This window comes from Canis aureus, chromosome 32 (genome assembly GCF_053574225.1).
Source record: "Canis aureus isolate CA01 chromosome 32, VMU_Caureus_v.1.0, whole genome shotgun sequence".
Taxonomy (NCBI): Eukaryota; Metazoa; Chordata; class Mammalia; order Carnivora; family Canidae; genus Canis; species Canis aureus.
Window position 1 is genome coordinate 13,162,794 of NC_135642.1, and position 19,350 is coordinate 13,182,143.

The 19,350-nt window shown below is 40.1% G+C and overlaps 1 protein-coding gene and 1 non-coding gene across 9 annotated transcripts in view; one reads left to right on the top strand and one right to left on the bottom strand.

Moving 5' to 3' along the window:
- The window catches only part of NUSAP1 (nucleolar and spindle associated protein 1), a 77,424-nt gene extending 58,958 nt beyond the window's left edge, over positions 1-18,466 (top strand). For all 8 annotated transcript variants that reach the window (XM_077880688.1, XM_077880685.1, XM_077880686.1 and 5 more), the window contains 6 exons: positions 3,076-3,185; positions 7,733-7,920; positions 9,970-10,127; positions 12,487-12,603; positions 15,932-16,040; positions 17,214-18,466. In XM_077880688.1, coding sequence (XP_077736814.1) covers positions 3,076-3,185; positions 7,733-7,920; positions 9,970-10,127; positions 12,487-12,603; positions 15,932-16,040; positions 17,214-17,307 — 776 coding nt within the window. In that variant the 3' untranslated portion in view covers positions 17,308-18,466. The remainder of the gene's footprint in view (positions 1-3,075; positions 3,186-7,732; positions 7,921-9,969; positions 10,128-12,486; positions 12,604-15,931; positions 16,041-17,213) is intronic.
- On the bottom strand, positions 8,491-8,597 carry LOC144303687 (U6 spliceosomal RNA). The gene has a single exon (XR_013370667.1). It is a non-coding gene; the product is annotated as a U6 spliceosomal RNA (small nuclear RNA).
- Positions 18,467-19,350: the final 884 nt, after the last annotated feature.

Below are 19,350 nucleotides of genomic sequence, written 5' to 3' on the forward strand. Positions count from 1 at the left end.
AATAAATAAATAAATAATAGTAAGTAATTGCTATAAAATGCTCCCCATCTGAGCTTTCAGCAGAGTGGTCCTCCTTTTTTTTTTTTTTTTTTTAAGATTTTATTTATTTATTCATAGAGACACACACAGAGAGAGAGAGGCAGAGACACAGGCAGAGGGAGAAGCAGGCTCCATGCAGGGAGCCCAGTGTGGGACTCGATCCCAGGTCTCCAGGATCACGCCCCAGGCTGCAGGCAGCACTAAGCCGCTGCGCCACTGGGGCTGCCCCAGAGTGGTCCTCCTTTTGCTGGCCAACGGTCTTGCTTCAGTGTTGATGGCTGCTGAGTGATGTGTGGTGGTTGCTGAACGTTGGGGTGGCTATGGCAATTTCTGAGAATAAGACAATGGTGAAGTTTGCCACCATAGTTGACTTCCTTTCACAAATGATTTCTCTGTAGCATGCAGTGCTGTTTGATAGCATTTTACCTGCGGTAGAATTTCTTTCAAAACTGGAGGCCATCCTCTCAAACCCTGCCACTGCCTTATCAAGTATAAGTTTATAGAATATTCTAAAACCTTCATTGTCATTTCAGTAATCTTCACAGCATCATCACAAGGAGTAGATACCATCTCAAGAAACTACTTTCTTTGCTTATCCATAAGAAGCAACACTTCAAAAAATAAAATAAAAAATAAAATTAAAAAAAAAAAAAGAAGCAACACTTCATCCACTACAGTTTGATCATTTGGTCAAATGCATCTTGTAACAGAAGGCTGTCTCCTCTACATTAAAAATCTATTAATATAGTATCCACCTTCATTAATGATCTTAGCTAGATCTTCTGGATAACTTCTTGCTGCTTCTCTATCAGCACTTGCTGCTTCACTTTGTACTTTTATGTCATGGACTGTACATTAACCAACCTCTGCTAGATTCCAACTTTTCTTTTGTGGCTTCCTTAAGTCCTTCAGCCTTCACAGAATTAAAGAGCATTAGGGCCTTGCTATGGATTAGGCTTTGGCTTATGGGAATACAGTGGCTGATTTGATCTTTACACAGAACATTCAGACTTCCTTCATTTCAACAATAAGGCTAGTTTGCTTTCTTACCATTCGGGTGTTTTCTGGAGTAGCATTTTAATCTCTTTCGTGAACCTTTCCTTTGCATTTACAACTTAGGCTGAAAACTAGGGGACCAGTTAGCTATCTTGGCTTTTGGCATGCCTTCCTTGCTAAGCTTAATCATTTCTAGCTTTTGATTTAAAGTGAGAGATATGCAACTCTTCATTTCACCTGAAGACTTAGAGGCAGGCTACTGTAAGAGAAGTCAGAATGTACCACATTTATTAAGTTTGCCATCTTATATGGGCACTGCCTGTGGTGCTCCAAAGTAATTACAATATCAGTGACCATAGAGCACCATAGCAAATATATGACCACAGCGAAAAAGTTTGAAATATTGAACTAATTACCAAAATGTGATAGAGATATGAAGTGAGCCAATGCGGTAGGAAAGATGGTGCTTGACAATGCTGCAGGAAACCTTCAGTTTGTAAAAACGAAAGACAAAAACACCCAGTATCTCAAAGTGCAATAAAACAAGGTATTCTTAAAAAAAAAAAAAAAAAAAAAAAAGCCAAGGTATTCTTGTATATAGAGACTATTTTTCAACTTCTGATTACCTAACATAGCAACTAGCACATGGCAGGTGTTCAGTAAATATCCGAGAATGAATGTCTATAAAGTATTTGGAATGATGTCCACCTTGTAGGGTTTTTTTCTTAATTTTTTTTTAAGTACTCTCTACTCTCAACATGGGAACTCATGACCTAGAAATCAAGTCCCATTCTCTACTGACTAAGCCAACCAGGCACCCTTAATTTTTTTTTTCAATAATAAGTTTAAGATTCCATATTTTCTTTTAAAGATTGTATTTATTCATGAGAGACCCAGAGAGAGAGCAGCAGAGACAAAGAGGGAGAAGCACGTTCCCTGCAGGGACCCCAATGTGGGACTTAATACCAGGACTCCAGGATCAAGCCGAAGGCAGGTACTCAACTGCTGAGTCACTCAGGCATCTCGAGATTCCATATTTAAATATGTAATTTATTGTCCTCTATTGCCTGGCACATACAATGTTAAGTGTTGTATGTTTATAGTACTTAAAGTGCTGCTCAGCATATATTAGAAATGCAAATACTTAATATTTAGAATTTTTTTTATTAAAAATTTTTTAAGTGTTGTGTTTGTTTTCTTGTATGTGTGTTTATGTGTTTGTTTTAGATAATCTCTACATCAGGGCAGCCTGGGTGGCTCAGCAGTTTAGCGCCGCCTTCAGCCCAGGGCGTGATCCTGGAGCCCTGGGATCAAGTCCCACGTCGAGCTCCCTGCATGGAGCCTGCTTCTCCCTCTGCCTGTGTCTCTGCCTCTCTCTATGTCTCTCATGAATAAATAAAATATTTTTTAAAAAAAGATAATCTCTACATCCAACATTGGCTTAAACCCACAACCCCAAGATCAAGAGTCACACACTCCTCTGACAAGCTAGGCACCCCCAGTATATTCTTAATCAGAATAGCACAGAGCAGGGGTCAGCAAATTGCTGATCACCTTGGTCTATCTTCCAGCCCTTAAGCTAGGAATGGCCTTTATAGTTTTAAAGGATTGTATTAAAGAGATGTGGCTACAAAAGCTAAATAAAATATTTACTGTCTGACCCTTTACAAAAAAGGTTTGCCAATCCTTGTTATAAAGCTTTCTAAACATTAAAATATGTCAAATTTATGATTAGGTAAAGGCCATTTGATTAATTGGTGAGGGGAGAGGACAAATCTGTAATTGTTCTGTGGACTAAACCAAGTTGTCAGTGGGGAAATGGACAGTGGAGACATGGTGTTTGATAGTTGATAAGATGAATACTCTGTCCCTGAGTTTCCAAAAGCTAAAAGATTTGAAATTATATTTTTAGCAAAGATGATGTTGAAGTTGAATATCAGGGATGCAGAGAAGAGAATAAGTATTAACAGAAAGACAAAAGGAAGGTGAGTAAATGTATTTGTCTTATTATTAATTGTCATATTTTGGGGAACATTCTAGACTTTAAGAAGCTTCATGAGGCTCGTTTTAAGGAAATGGAGTCCATTGATCAATATATTGAAAGGAAAAAGAAACATTTCGAAGAACACAACTCATTTAATGAACTGAAGGTATGCTGATAAAATTTTTTCTTTTTTCAAAGATTTGAGAGTGTGCCCTCAAGTAGGAAGGGCAGAGGGAGAAAGCATCCCAAGCAAGCTCAGTGCTAAGCTTGCTGATCTGAAGACCCTGAGATCACTACCTAAGCTGAAACCAAGAGTCAGATGTTCAATTAACTGCCACCCAGGCACCCCTAGAATTATGTTTTCAATGGGACTGAACTCTCTGATTTTAATACCTTAGCTAATACAGCCAGCTTTTTATTACTCTTCCAGTGGAATGGATTTGAGTTTAATTTATCTTTATTATCTGAAATTGCTTCCCCCCCACCATAAGAATTTTCAGAACCATCGAAATAAAATCAGGAGTCCTCGCTATAAAGAACTAACTCCAAAGTGCCAATAAGTTCTGTTTTCAACATTCACACATTGTGTTTATTACTTTTGTTGAGGATGGACTGATTTATGGGTGAAGCCATCTTCTTTTCCTGGTCTCTCACCTAAAGGAAAAAGGAATGAATTGTAGTGGCTAACTTAGAGGCTTCCTGATAACTGAACTCCTGGGACCCTTCAGTCTAGGTTCTGCTCTACTCAAGGTCCCTTCAAGTAAGAAAAAGTGATGAAGTCAACCCTGACGTTGAATTAGCAGAGCAGTGAGTTGATAACATCCTTATGTTATGTTACATGGTATCTAGTGTTAAAGAGGTGCCACATAGAAGACTGGGTAACATTTACTCCAGAATTTAATACATATAGCTTGCTTATTTCTCAAAAAGAATTGGAGGCGGGCAGCTCTGGTGGCTCAGCGGTTTGGCTCCGCCTGCAGCCTGGGGTATGATCCTGGAGACCAGGGATCGAGTCCCGCTTCGGGCTCCCTTCATGGAGCCTGCTTCTCCCTCTCCCTCTGCCTGTGTCTCTGCCTCTCTCTCTCTGTGTCTATGAATAAATAAATAAAATCTTAAAAAAAAAAAAAAAGAAGAAGAAGAAGAAGAATTGGAGGCAAGTCTGTGGTATTACAACACAAAACAGTATAAAGTTGATTTGAAAGAGGCAGAACATGACCACTGTTAGCAGGGACAGTATCTGCTACATCAGTCAGTTGAGTTTTAGGTTTTCTGATACAAACACCAGTACAAAACCACACTAGGTAATAAGTTTTAAATAATTTTTTTAAAGAAACATACACTATAAACTTCTTAAAGGCTGAATCTAGAGTAATAACATTCATTTTAACTCTTTTTTTTATTTTTTATTTTTTTAATTTTTATTTATTTATGATAGTCACAGAGAGAGAGAGAGGCAGAGACACAGGCAGAGGGAGAAGCAGGCTCCATGCACCGGGAGCCCGATGTGGGATTCGATCCTGGGTCTCCAGGATCGCGCCCTGGGCCAAAGGCAGGCGCCAAACCGCTGCACCACCCAGGGATCCCTCATTTTAACTCTTTATAAACATAGCAACTATGTCTGCTAACATAGTTGAAGACACCATTTATGAACTAGCTAACAGCAACAAAGCCAAGCCATGGCATTTGAATGCCTCCATTCCTGCATACTAATCCAACAGCATGGATGGAAAATCAGAGAAGAGACACTCAGTGTGCCCATAGTAATACTCTGTTAATATCAGTAAGGGCTAGGTATCACTGTATTGGCAGTGGAATACCTAGACAAGTGGCCCATGCTGAGGATTTACATAAAGTGGACCTATAGTTTCTTTTCTTTTTTCTTTTCTTTTCTTTTCTTTTCTTTTCTTTTCTTTTCTTTTCTTTTCTTCTTTTCTTTTCTTCTTTTCTTTTCTTTTCTTTTCTTTTCTTTTCTTTTCTTTTTTTTTTCTTTCTTTTTTGTATAAGAATGAACTAGCAGCAAATATGCCTGAAGCAGGGCCACTCATTTTCCTTACCATGAAACTGAGTCTGCTTAAATATCTGATAGTCAAGTTTTCTACTAATACAGGTGTTAGTTTCCCAGGAAAAAAATTAGGACAGAATAAGTGTCTCAACCATAAACTTGAGTTTATAAATCCTGGAGATATGTTAAATAAATGAGTAGATTATCTTATTTTTTTACCGATACCCCACCTGAATGAGCTTAGTTCTAAAATCTGAACCTGACTCCCCACTGTTTAAGGAATAGATCTATCAGATAGGTTATTGGGTATTATCTATTTGAAAACTGGAAAATAAAAAATTACAGTGACTTCACCATAGCTTATAGGAAGCTTTTCTTGACAGTTGACATATTTCAGGATTGGTCGTTGGATAATATTGGATAATAAAGAGATCTTAGAATAATCCTGGCTTTGACCTGTCTCTTTGATTTTCATGATTAGAGCTGGCAGATCTATTTGATTTAGTTGCCAAATGGCCCTCTACAAACATCAGAAACATAGTGCCCCAAGATGCCTGATTATTTTGTCAATGGTAGGAATGATGAATTTTTTTAGATCTTTAATATGATATGAAAAAAAATACAATTAGCATTTCTTTGCTTATTCTAGGTTTATATGTTATAATTGGCTGGGATCTTTTTGTGAAATTTTTTTTCTTAATTTTTACCCATCTATTAACCATTTATATTAATGCTATCCTATATTACAAAAACTTTCCTACAATCTATCTTTTAACCATGTTAATGGTGTCTTTTATCTTGTGAAAGGTTTTTTCTTAAATTTATCCGATTTTTCCTTTTAAGGGTCTGAGGTTTCTTTTGTCATACCCTACCTGTTCTAAGATCATAAAAATAAGCTCTTACATTTATTTTTCCTGCTTTTATTATTTCCCCCTATAATTTTTTTGGGGGGGGTACATGGTATGATTGAGCTCTTTGCTTTGTTAGGATTGAACAGGAATTTTTTTTTAACAGGATTTTTATTACTAAAAGAAATTGGTTACATACGTTACTGACAAAATGAGTTAGTACTACTAGAATCAACGGTTTAATACTCAACCTGAAAAAAAGTCAAATAGTTAAGGGCTAGTAGACTCATTCCTGCATCGTAAGTAGCTTAAAACAAAGATGCAGAGTTGATGGTCCTGACACCAAGTGAACTGTGAAGAGAGACAGCATGGAAAGTGGGAATCTTGGAGGAGAGACAGGAGGAGGCATAAGAAGTGTGATTAAATAGAACAGTATGCTTAATACTTCTAACCTAACGCCCCCCCCCTAGTATCCATGTGCATTTACTAAATAGTAATTCTTACCCTTGTGGTTTAACTTTGTGTCACATTAGAATCTCTTCTGCTTGTACGTTGAGAAGCTGACATTCTTCTCTGAGTGCTTGTATTTCCTAGGACATAACCAGAATTTGTCAATGTCAGTAGACGCACCACGGTTGTTAGTTAGCAGAGTTGTATTATATTTCTTCTGCTTGCAAAAGCTGAAACCAGTGACAGGAAGACATTGTTATTCTTGTGCCCGGACAGTATATAAAAAATGATAACCTTAGTGGACCCTCTCCAGTCGTTTAATTTTTTTTTTTAAGATTTTATTTATTTATTCATGAGAGACACAGAGGGAGAGAGGCAGAGACACAGGCAGAGGGAGAAGCAGGCTCCATGCAGGCAGCCCGATGTGGGACTCGATCCCAGGACTCCAAGATAATGCCCCGGGCTGAAGGCAGGGCTAAACCGCTGAGCCACCCAGGGATCCCCCTCCAGTCATTTCAAAGGGAGAGTTCCTTCCCTCCCTATTTCTTTTGTTTTGTTTTGTTTTGTTTTTAAAAACTTTAAGAAGTCATTGCGGGGGTCATGAGGATAAGAGTGGAATTATTTGTAGAATCCATGTGCTATTTATGTAATAAGTGGTTCTTTGAGTTTGTATTTAATAAACTGCTAATCACATTCTCATGTGTCTGTTCAGCCACATTCCTTAGTCAGAAAATCTCTGGGTTGTTTTTTGTTTTTTTTTGTTTTGTTTTTTTTTAAGACTTTATTTATTGGGGATCCCTGGGTGGCGCAGCGGTTTGGCACCTGCCTTTGGCCCAGGGCGCGATCCTGGAGACCCGGGATCGAGTCCCACATCAGGCTCCCGGTGCATGGAGCCTGCTTCTCCCTCTGCCTGTGTCTCTGCCTCTCTCTCTCTCTCTCTGTGACTATCATAAATAAATAAAAAAAATTAAAAAAAAAAAAAAGACTTTATTTATTCATGAGACAGGCAGAGAGAGAGGCAGAGACCTAGGCAGAGGAAGAAGCAGACTCCCTGCAGGGAGCCCAATCTGGGATTTGATCCCAGGACCCTGGGATCACGCCCTGAGCCGAGGGCAGATGCTCAACTGCTGAGCCACCCAGGCGTCCCAATCCCTGGGTTCATGGCAACTAGGAGAGGCTTTTTATAACCCATGACTCAGCACAACCAAAAGTTACTCATAACTTGGTCACCATACCAATATAGGTGCTAGGAACTGCACAGCCCACCCGGCAGGTAGGAATAGGATGAGGCTGTGAGAAGGAAAGATAACAGGTGCGGTTAAAAATGGGGATGGAACAAGGAGATGAATGGGGGCACTCTGAGGACAGTGCTAAGAAGCCAAACTTGAACATGGTTCCTGTGTCTTTCTGCAGAAGCAGCCGGTCACCAAAGAAGTGGTGGTGACTCCAGTTCCTCTCCGGGGAAGGCTCCCTGAGGCTCGAACTCCCTCCAGCCAGCGCCACTCACAGGGCCAGCCCCTGGGCCCTACAGGCCAGAGCACCTTGTGTGGGAAGGGGTCTGCCAAGCGTTCCATTCTATCAGCAACTAAGATGAACGTCAGGTAAGAACTCCGAAATGTAATCAAGTACAAGGACCATTTCAAAGTTTTAATGCTTCTTGTGCATTTCAGGTGGATGACATCAAATATGTTTCTATGTTGATGAAAAAGAAGGCAAAAGAGGATCAGAATGGAGAGAAAATCAGATGGTTTTTATAACCTAATATTTTTTCTTTAAACTTGTATTGGATTTTCTTATCGAATATCTCTAAGCTCACATTTGGCTTAAATAAAGTATACATGGATATTCATTTTATTTGTTTAATGTATGCCTGTAAAGATATGTAAAGAGAAATTTTCCCATTGACTTAAATGTAAAGTTGAAGCTAAATTCCTGCAGAAAATTTCTCGATGCAATGAACTTAGTTAACTCATCCTAAAGTGGAAGTGTTGTAACCCAGTGGGTACTGCAGTATCCTAGCTATCCTATGCCCCACTGATCCCTCGATTTTTTTTTTTTTTTTTTGCTTGTACCTTGTCCAATAGCAGGGTAGCCCCCAATTATAACTATCCCAGAGATGAAGATCTTCAGGCCCCCTTTCTTTAATACAGAAATTTTATTCTCTCCTTTTTTTTTTTTTTTTTTTTTTTAAGATTTTGTGTGTCGTCCTTGCACAGGGGCAATGCTTATCTTCTCTGTATGATTCCAATTTTAGAATATGTGCTGCCGAAGCAAGCACTTTAAGATTTTATTTATTAGAGAGAGAGTATGAGCACAAATAGTGGGAGAGGCAGACTCCCACTGAGCAGGACCTGAGTGGAAGGCAGACGCTTAACTAACTGAGCCACCCAGGCACCCCTCTTTTTTTTTTTTTTCTTTAAAGCTTTTTTTTTTTTTTTTTTAAAGCTTTTATTTTTAAGTAATCTCCACACCCACTGTGGGGCTCAGACCTACAACTCCAAGATCAAGAGTTGCATGCTTACCAACTGAGCTAGCCAGGTGCTCCTAATCTCCTTTTCTTAAGTGCATTTGCAGCATCTAATAGTGAGGTGCCTGGTAACACTTGCCCAACACATTCAATTATCTGACATAGTTTTTAGAGCTTAAAAATGACCTTAAGTTTGGAATCCTATTTATTGAGCTAGAATTGAGTATGAGGTGCCTCTACTTGGCAGTTCTGATTGTATTTAATAGTATTTAAGAACACCATGGTTGGGGCAAGTCCTTGCTCCACTGCAGTGTACAGAACAGCCTGGCCTTCATGGCACCTCTCCTAACATGCAGTTGTCTTAACTGGGTTGTAGAATATTTCATAATAATTTTGGGTGTTGATTCAGGATTACCACCACATTTTCGTTACAAGTCTAGAAGTTCTCTTCTGTTAACCTCACAGCCACACCATGTAGATTTGTCCTTCCTGACTTTCACTGACTCTAAGACACCATCAGCTGGATAATCACCATTATTTTATGAACCACTGAGAAGAATCACTGCCAACTATGATGTGTTTGTTACTAATTACAGAACACATCTCAATTTCACACATTAAAATTCAGAAAAACTATGCATCTTAATCAATGAGATAAACTTATGGCAATTTGCTAGGAGAATGGGCTTATGGACTTTTTTGTTTTTTAAGATTTTATTCATGGCAGAGACTTAGGCAGAGGGAGAGGTAGGCTCCCTGTGGAGAGTCCATTGTGGGACTGATCACAGGACCCTGGGATTATGCCCCGAGCCAAAGCAGATGCTCAACCACTGGGCCACCCAGGCATCCCCTTATGGACCATTTAAATGAATGACCATCTACTAGGAAGACATAAAGTCTATTCCCATCACTTCCTGGGCATAGCAGTCTCCTGTTCCCTCTGATAAGCCGTCACCAGAAGAGAAAGAGGGGAGTGCTCAGAGTACCTCCTAAACTGTAATTTGAGCCCCACAGTCTTGTCCTATCATTGGCCAAGGCAAGGAGAGCAGAGAAGACAAAACCATATTTTACAAATAAAGTGTTGTAAAATGTTTATTCTGCAAAAGTGGTTTATTCACGTAAGCTTGCTACAAGTTACTCATGACACAAGCACTCATGTTTGGTACTCTACTGTCCTGTTTAGGTTTTCAGCTGCTACCAAAGATAATGAACATAAGCGTTCACTGACCAAGACTCCAGCCAGAAAGTCTCCACATGTGACCGTATGTGGGAGTACCCCAAAAGGCCAGGCTGTGCTCGGGACATGCAAGTTAAAGACCGCAAAGGGGAATTCTGCTTCTGGTAAAACAAAACAACCCTGGTTCATCTTTAAGCCATGTAACTTCCTGAAATTATTAAGTGTATTTGTTTACTTAAAGCCTCTTTCCATAACTATAAAATCAAAAGCAAAAAGTTCGCCATAGCATATTTTTCATTTTATATTGGTGAGGAAAATGCCAGAGACCTGAACAAAAAAACTGGTATCTGGGCAGCCCGGGTGGCTCAGCAGTTTAGTGCCACCTTCAGCCCAGGGTGTGATCCTGGAGACCCGAGATCGAGTCCCACGTCAGGCTCCCTGCATGGAGCCTGCTTCTCCCTCTGCCTGTGTCTGCCCCTGCCCCCTGTGTTTCTCATGAATGAAAAAAAAGTCTTAAAAAAAAAAAAAAAAAAAAACCTGGTGTCTGCCTGATGACTCCATCTTGTCTATGAGGAGTCCTAAGATGGTGACTCTCCCTGAAGAGCATTCAGCCCCTTCAGGACTCCGGGATTAGATGGAGGATCACAATATTCATTACAGCCTCTGATTGGTCCTCCAAGACTATGAAGCTAATAGGATCCCAGAGTTTGTGGAATGAATGCTACGCTATAGACTGTGTACACCAGAATAAGCCATATGGATACTCTTCTACATACAGTCTACTTAATCATCACCTACAATGACCAGGTGGGCTTTCAAAAGAATACTGCAGTAGCAGTACAAATTTTAAATAAAAATAAAAACCAGCAGATTGAGGCCTATATTAGTACTGAGTAGGTCAAAATCCTTGAGAGTCCTATTGAAACCATCAAGCAAGAGCCTTGATCACATAGAAAGGCTCTCCAGTTTTCCTGAGACTACAGCAATCCAGCAGGAGCTTCAGACCAGAGGAGAGTACAGTGTCAATAATAATGAGTGTGAGGCTCTATGAGGGTTTCTTCATACCTTAAAGATAGAAGAGACTGACAGCCCACATTTTAAGCAAGGCCAGAGGTGGTGGAAACAGTAAATTTATGCGATTCTTCCTCTAAATGAGCTCTTTCATTCCCACCCTAACCTTTAATCTTAACAATACCAGCAAGCAAACATTCCATGTAACATTCTGTATCTCCCTACAGTATGGGAAGAAAGGGGCCTGGGCAGAAAACAGTGCTAAAAGTGGAGTGGACTTGCCTAAGATAGGACTGTTATTTTACAGAGAGCTGGGGTCACTGGGTAGCAGCCACTTACCTCGTAATGAGAAAGGACTCACAAATGCTCACAGAGGACTTGAGGCAGAAACTAAATGTTTACCATATTCCGACTTTTTTCCTTGTGGTAATTCAGAGGTGTGCCCAGTTAGGATGGGATAGTTTTTTTCCCCAATTATCAGATAAGAACTTTATGTAAAGGAAACCAATTGTATGATTTTTTTTCCACCATGATTTGCTTTCATTCACTCAGCATAATGTTTGAAGAATCATCCATATTGACAAATGAGCTATAAAATGTATTCATTTTCATTGATATGGATATATTTCAATTTATACATTTTAATGCTTATTGACCATGTGGATATTTCCAACTTTTATTATTATACTGTTATGACCATTCTTAACTATGTCTCCTGTACACATGTAAGAGCTTCTCTAGACCTAGGATGAGCTGGCGTGTGTAGTAGGGTTGCAGTTACTCTACAGGTTGAATTGTACTTATTTAAACTTGGCGTTATAGACAGCCCCAGTGTTCCCCTCCCTACTGGCACCTGATAGCAACGCAATGGGATTGCTTAAGCACAAGGGTTTTGTGCTTTTCTGATTTAACTGAGGGGTCCTAGGTCTTGGTTACTTCTTCATATATACATGCAAGTGCTAACATTCAACAATAGTCTGTGATGGGAAAGAATTACAAAATAGGCCCAATATATGATGCCCAACTGTAGCAAAAATTTGGCTTTACTTGAATCCTACCATCCTGGTCTATTAACTTTAAATATGTGAATTTTTGTACCATAAATAACTGCTTTTATTAAATAACAACCAGAGCCACATATCTTTTCATCTGTATCTGGTTAGGTTCCTTGCAGGCTTTGTATCTGTATGAATGAAAATGTTACTAATATATTTTTAAAGGGTAAATAATATCAGGGACACAGCCTAAAAATTTACCCAGTCGATTATTTAAACAGGATTTTCAACTCCCAGCTGATTCCTAAGGAAAAAACCTAATATTGATACTGTTTGGAGAGCTCACAAGAGAAGCAAGTCTTGGTGGTTAGATTTCCTTGGTTATTCTTTTCTTCTTTTTAACCCTACATGGTTGAGACTGTCCATATAGATGATATATTTAAGACTGAGAAGTGGTACTTCTTTTTTTTTTTTTCTTCCTAATTAAGCCCTGGGGTTTTGTTCCTTGGTTTTATAGTTGTTACCCCATTCAAATTGACAACTGAGACAGCACAGACTCCAGTCTCCAACAAGAAACCGGTGTTTGATCTCAAAGCAAGTCTGTCTCGTCCCCTCAACTATGAGCCACACAAAGGTACGTGCCAATGTTCTTAGAAAGCCGTGCCAAAGACTTAGGATTAAATAGTTCTACATCTCAGGATGTGAAAGACTCTAGTGCCTCAGTGGAAAGCCATACTGAATCACCTAGAATTTCTTCCCCCGGCTCCACAGGACCCATAATTTAAAAAACTATCCACTAAGCAAATACTAAATAATGATTCACTTACATTTCTGTTAATCAAAGACCTAACTTCTAATCAGTGTTATAGCAAAGAAATAATAGGCAAAATCAAGAAATTTGGAAATTGGCCTATGGGCAAATTAATGTTTTCTTTACAACTTTCAAAGGATCCCAGGCTGGAATCCACCCAGTCCAACAACCTGGGAATTTATTGGTCATATAAATGCCCATATAAATTGGGCATGTATTAAAGTATCTGTATATCCAGCTAAAATACCAATACTAAAAAAAATAATGATAAAATAAAATACCAATACTAAAAAAAAATTTTTTTAAAACAACCAATATGGGCAGCCTGGGTGGCTCAGCAGTTTAGCGCCGCCTTTGGTGGAGATCCAGGAGACCCAGGATCAAGTCCCACATCAGGCTCCCTGCATGGAGCCTGCCTGTGCCTCTGCCACCCCCCCGCCCCTCTCTCTGTGTATGTGTGTGTGTCTCATGAATAAATAAATAAGATCTTTTAAAAAAAAATCTTAAAAAAAAAACCCAATACTTCAGGTGGTTTTTTTGTGATTCTAGAATTACTTTAAAACAAGATGATTTCCCATAAATCCTATTCTTCTAACAGTGTTTATCTTTAAATTACATTAATGAAACAAATATAATGAAAAATCTTATTTTGAAGTAAGAATCAATTGTAGGGGATCCCTGGGTGGCGCAGCGGTTTAGCGCCTGCCTTTGGCCCAGGGCGCGATCCTGGAGACCCGGGATCGAATCCCATGTCGGGCTCCCAGTGCATGGAGCCTGCTTCTCCCTCTGCCTGTGTCTCTGCCTCTCTCTCTCTCTCTCTCTTTCTGTGACTATCATTTAAAAAAAAAAAAAAAAAATCAATTGTAGTACAAAAACAAAACTTCTTTCTTCACACACCACACTGCCCCCTCTGCCCGGTTTTCCTATACATGGCCCTGGCACATATTACTAAGTTGTCAGGGAGAAACCTGGGCGTCATCTGGCTCCTTCTCTCAGACCCCATACCTAGTCCATCAGTTAGTCCTTTCAGCTCTACCTCTGAAATAGATCTTTGTTTGTTTTTTTTAAGATTTTATTTATTCGGGATCCCTGGGTGGCTCAGCAGTTTAGTGCCTGCCTTCAGCCCAGGGTGTGATCCTGGAGTCCTGGGATCGAGTCCCACATCGGGCTCCCTGCATGGAGCCTGCTTCTCCCTCTGCCTGTGTCTCTGCCTCCCTCTCTGTGTCTCTCATGAATAAATAAAATCTTTTTTTTTTTTTTTAAGATTTTATTTATTTATTCATGAGAGACATACAGAGAGAAGCAGACACAGGCAGAGGGAGAAGCAGGCTTCATGCAGGAAGCCTGACATGGGACTCGATTCCAGGATCACATCCTGGCGCTAAACCACTGAGCCAGCAGGGCTGCCCCCCTAGAAAAGTTCTTGCCCATACCAGGTGCTCAGAAAATATTTGGGGAATGATTCTTGTCACAACTAACTTCTAATAGAAAATCTGGCTGAGAGCTTCATCTGTACTGCTTATTATTTTTATACCTTAGACAAGTCATTTAGTGTCTTAAGGAAAAGAAAACAAATATTACATCAGTAGTGTGAAAGTCCTTTTTATAAAATGGGAAACTGCAAATAATCTTTGGCACTCAAAGATAGCTCATAGGGGCAGTCCGGGTGGCTCAGCGGTTTGGCGCCACCTTCGGCCCAGGGCGTGATCCTGGGGACCCGTGATTGAGTCCCGCATCAGGCTCCCTGCCTGGAGCCTGCTTCTCTCTCTGCCTGTGTCTCTGCCTCTCTCTCTGGGTCTCTCATGAATAAATAAAAATCTTAAAAAAAAAAAAAAAAAAAAGCTCATAAACTAAACAAAAGCAATATGTAAACATCTGGAAATTTGGTCCCAGGTCTAAAGCTAATAAAATCCACTTATTCCATTCCAAATACATTTTACTAGGGAACAGTAATAACAAATTGCTCAGATGAAATCCTTTAATATTAAATACCTAGAAACCTTGAGGGATGCCTGGGTGGCTCAGTAGTTGAGCATCTGCCTTTGGCTCAGGTCATGATGCTGGGGTCCTGGGGTCAAGTCCCATATCGGAATCCCCTCAGGGAGCCTGCTTCTCCCTCTGCCTATGTCTTTACCCCTCTCCGTGTGTCTCATGAATAAGTAAATAGAATCTTTAAAGAATAAGTAAATAATAAACAACTTTGGGATAAACTACTTGGTTGTAATGACTTTCTTTTAATGTGCTATGTAATTGGATTTAGTATTAAGATTTTTTTAATAGCATTTAAACTATGAGTTGGGGATCCCTGGGTGACTCAGCGGTTTGGCGCCTGCCTTTGGCCCAGGGCGCAATCCTGGAGTCCCAGGATCGAGTCCCATGTCGGGCTCCCTGCATGGAGACGGCTTCACCCTCTGCCTGTGTCTCTGCCTGTGTCTCTGCCTCTCTCTCTCTCTCTCTCTCTCTCTCATGAATAAATAAATAAAATAAATCTTTAAAAAATAAAAATAGGGGATCCCTGGGTGGCGCAGCGGTTTGGCGCCTGCCTTTGGCCCAGGGCGCGACCTGGAGACCCAGGATCGAATCCCACATCGGGCTCCCGGTGCATGGAGCCTGCTTCTCCCTCTGCCTGTGTCTCTGCCTCTCTCTCTCTCTCTGATGACTATCATAAAATAAATAAAATTTAAAAAAAATAAAAAATAAAAAATAAAAATAAAAATAAAAAAATAAAAAATAAAAATAAAACTGAGTTTCCAAGGATTAAAAAGTAAAACACACATGGCGCCTGGGTGGCTCAGTTGGTTAAGCGTCCGACTCAATTCAGGACAAGATATCAGGTCGTGAGATTGAGTCTTGCATCTGGCTCTGGGCTCAGCACCATGTGATTAAGATTCTCCCTTTCCTTCTGCCCAACCAGCCTGTGTATGCATGTATGTTCTGTCTCTTAATAAATCTTTTTTAAAAAGCTTTATTTTTAGGGGAAAAAAGTATAACTTACATCATTTATATTTGTGGACTATGAAATTAAAACTAATACAATTATACTGGCAAATGTCTATAAAGTATAAATATTGGTAACAAGCAAATAACCTCAAATGAGTAAAATTGGGAATATAAATAGAAAAATCTTAAATCTTTGTCTCTCCTAAACTAGGCAAACTGAAACCATGGGGTCAACCTAAAGAAAATAGTTCTGTCAAGCAACATGCCAACAGAGTTAGCTTCCACAAGAAAACTTATAAACAACCTCCTCTCCAGACTCGGTGAGTATATAATTAACCAGTTCTATAGTTCTTTTAATTTTAAAAGACTATATTTAAAAGCAAAGCCTCTGAAGTACAGAGAGTTTCAGTAATAGTGGTGTTTAAGAAAAAGGGAGTCATGGGGAAAAAAAAACGGGGGGGAGTCATGGAATCATATCTAGAACTTCATAAAGGTACATGTGCCTAGGCCCCACCGCAGTGGTTTCTAATTCAGCAATTGGGAGGTGGGGTCCAACAGCTGTACAGTTTCCAAAGCTCTATAGGTGATTCAGGAGGGAACCCTGTTCTCACATGACCTACCATCCCAGTGTATCTGGCTATCCCTCCAGACACCAATCCAAGTGCCTAGATGTAAATTCGTCACTCCCAGGGAAATCAGGCTTCAAGGCCCTACCCCAGAAGAAATCCCCAGCTGATCCTTAGAGGCTTCCTTCTGCATGTGAAAACCAAGTTAAAGCCAGAGCTTTCTGTGGGGTGTAGCTGGTCCTGATCGAGTTGATTCCCAGCATAAACCCATCCTAATACAGGATTACCCATCATTTGACTTCCCTGTATCCAGCTGCCACCAAGACATTCAGTAACTATATTTGCCATTAAGATTGTTAACATAGGGTTGCTTGGCTGGCTCAGTCAGAAGAACATGCAACTCTTGTTCTTGGGGCTGAGTTCAAGCCCCACATTGGGTACAGAAACCTTGATGAATTGTTTTTAAGTTTTATTCAATATAATCCTAGCCCCCCCAAACCCCTCCTACCAATCCCTAATCCCTTCCAGAAAAATACAGTGGCTTAAGTCAGCAGAACCTGGTTCTAATTCTAGCACTTCCACTAGACTACATGATTTTGAGCCTGACCTTTGACTTCCAAAGGAGAGATTTCTCATTTAAAACAAATTAAGGTACTGAGGTGCCTTTTGTTCCAGTTCCATGCTTAATTTTAGAATGCTGCATTAACATAAAAAGGGAAATACCAGTTTGTAGCCCTGTAACACAAGTGACTTACAGGTGTGGCTTCCACAGACAGCCCACTAGCTAGAGCACAGTGTTCTGTAAGAATATTTTATACAAGTATCTGGATTTCAGTTTAAGCTTGGACATTAGTCTGATGACAGGTGCTTTAAAGCAGACTCTTATGGAGCTTCACTAGAGCCTAATGAGTACCTGTACCTCTTTAGGGAAGAACAACGGAAGCAACATGAACAAAGACGAAAGGAGAAGAAAGCAAAGGTTTTGGGAGCTCGAAGAGGCCTCATTATGGCTGAAGATTAATTTTTTAGCATCCTGTAAATATTACTTCATTCTGAACCCTTTCTTTAATGTAAATATTTTTCTGTCTTCTTCACTTGAGTCAAGACTTCTTTCTGCTGTTTGTTGTTCACTATCTATGTAGTGTTGGGAGTTCTTCACAGGCTGCATCTCTGAAAAGACCTTATTAACCTTAACGCTAAGATTCTTTGAAATGGTTTTTTCCTAAGTGTACAATTCAGTTTTCTGAGACTCATCCTATATATAACCTTGACTTAGATTTTTAATGTCTAGTTTCCTCTGCTGACAGAACTGGAATCCTCTTCTAGACAGAAGCATTGACCTGATGGTAGGTAATTCTACAAGCCTTAGAACTTGACCAATAAAAATCTGAGAAGGCCACCTCTTCCTCCTCTAGAGAACCACATAGTCTTACTGAAATGGGGAGCCATACACATCGGTACTGGCATATTCTGTGTGACGTGGTTTATTACCTATGCAGGTCTGTTCAGATCACCCGATGTAATCGCCATCTATCACTCAATATATTCTTAAAAACTCCATAGCTCATTGTAGCCTTACTTATTTAAAAATACCCGGGCCTATATTGAAACCTGAGGGTTGCCGCTTCAAGGGTCAGTATACTCTGTCAGTTAGATCTTGTTTTATGGGAAAGACCAAAGTTGTGCAGCATCACAGCCATGTTTGTTGCCCCTAAGTGGAGCTTCTGGGCTTTGTACTGATGAAGATTTTCATAAATGTTTTCTCATGATGGTAGATTCTTTGCAAATAAATTGACTTCCAGATTGAGTTGAGCAGCTAAGACTAACACCAGTTGACTTGTACTCTCCGTGCATCCTGTCCTACTTCTCACACGAAGAATAAATGAGCATATCGTCCTCTGGTATTTTTCACAGCACGTATCCGACTCTTATTCTTAGATCTATGAGCTCACAGAACATTGGCCTACTCCTGGGTGCTGAATAAATTCATATTTTGCGGGATCCCTGGGTGGCGCAGCGGTTTGGCGCCTGCCTTGGGCCCAGGGTGCGATCCTGGAGACCCGGGATCGAATCCCACGTCGGGCTCCCGGTGCATGGAGCCTGCTTCTCCCTCTGCCTGTGTCTCTGCCTCTCTCTCTGTGTGACTATCATAAATAAATAAAATTTTTTTAAAAAATTCATATTTTGCTATTAGGCAGAGTTCAGATCAATTAAATCACTGTCAAATTGCTGCTGTCAAACTCACTTTGGGAAACAGGTTTTTAAAGTTAAATATGTCTACCACATTACCCAGCAAAGGCATGGGTCACACTGAAGCACAAGCAGCACATGACCTCCTACTCCTAGGTATTTCCCAAGGGAAATAGAAGCACGTGTCCACATAAGAACTTGTACACAGATATTTACAGGAGCATTATAGCCAAAAAATGGAGAAAATCCAGCTGTCCATTAATAGATTAAAAATGATGCACAGGGCAGCCCGGGTGGCTCAGCGGTTTAGTGCCACCTTCAGCCCAGGGCGTGATCGAGTCCCATGTCGGGCTCCCTGCTTATCCCTCTGCCTGTGTCTGTGCCTCTCTCTCTGGGTCTCTCATGAATAAAATAATACTAATGTTACAGCATGGATGAATCTCACAGACATTATGCTAAGTGAAAAGAAGCCAGACATAAAAGATCACATGACTATTTATAGGACATATCCAGAGAAACTAAACCTATGGAGAAAGTAGATCAGTAGATATCCGGGGCTGGAGGTGGTGGGAGTTAAGAGTGCCTGCAAAGGGGCATTAACGTTGCTTCTAGGCCAGATAGAAATTTTCTAATATTGTGGTAAAAACTGACAATTCTTTGAGTACCAGAAAATCACTGAATTGTATAGCAACCTTTAGCAATCTCCTTTCCTCAAATGGTGGATTAGAAAACACAAACCTACAAGGAATAGAGTAGGGAAAATGGTATCAATTGTCCTCTTCATGACTACCTGCTGTGGCAACATCTGTGTGTGTAGGAAGTGTTGCTAACAGGAATAATTTTAACCCAAAAACAGTTCTTTACATTATACCTT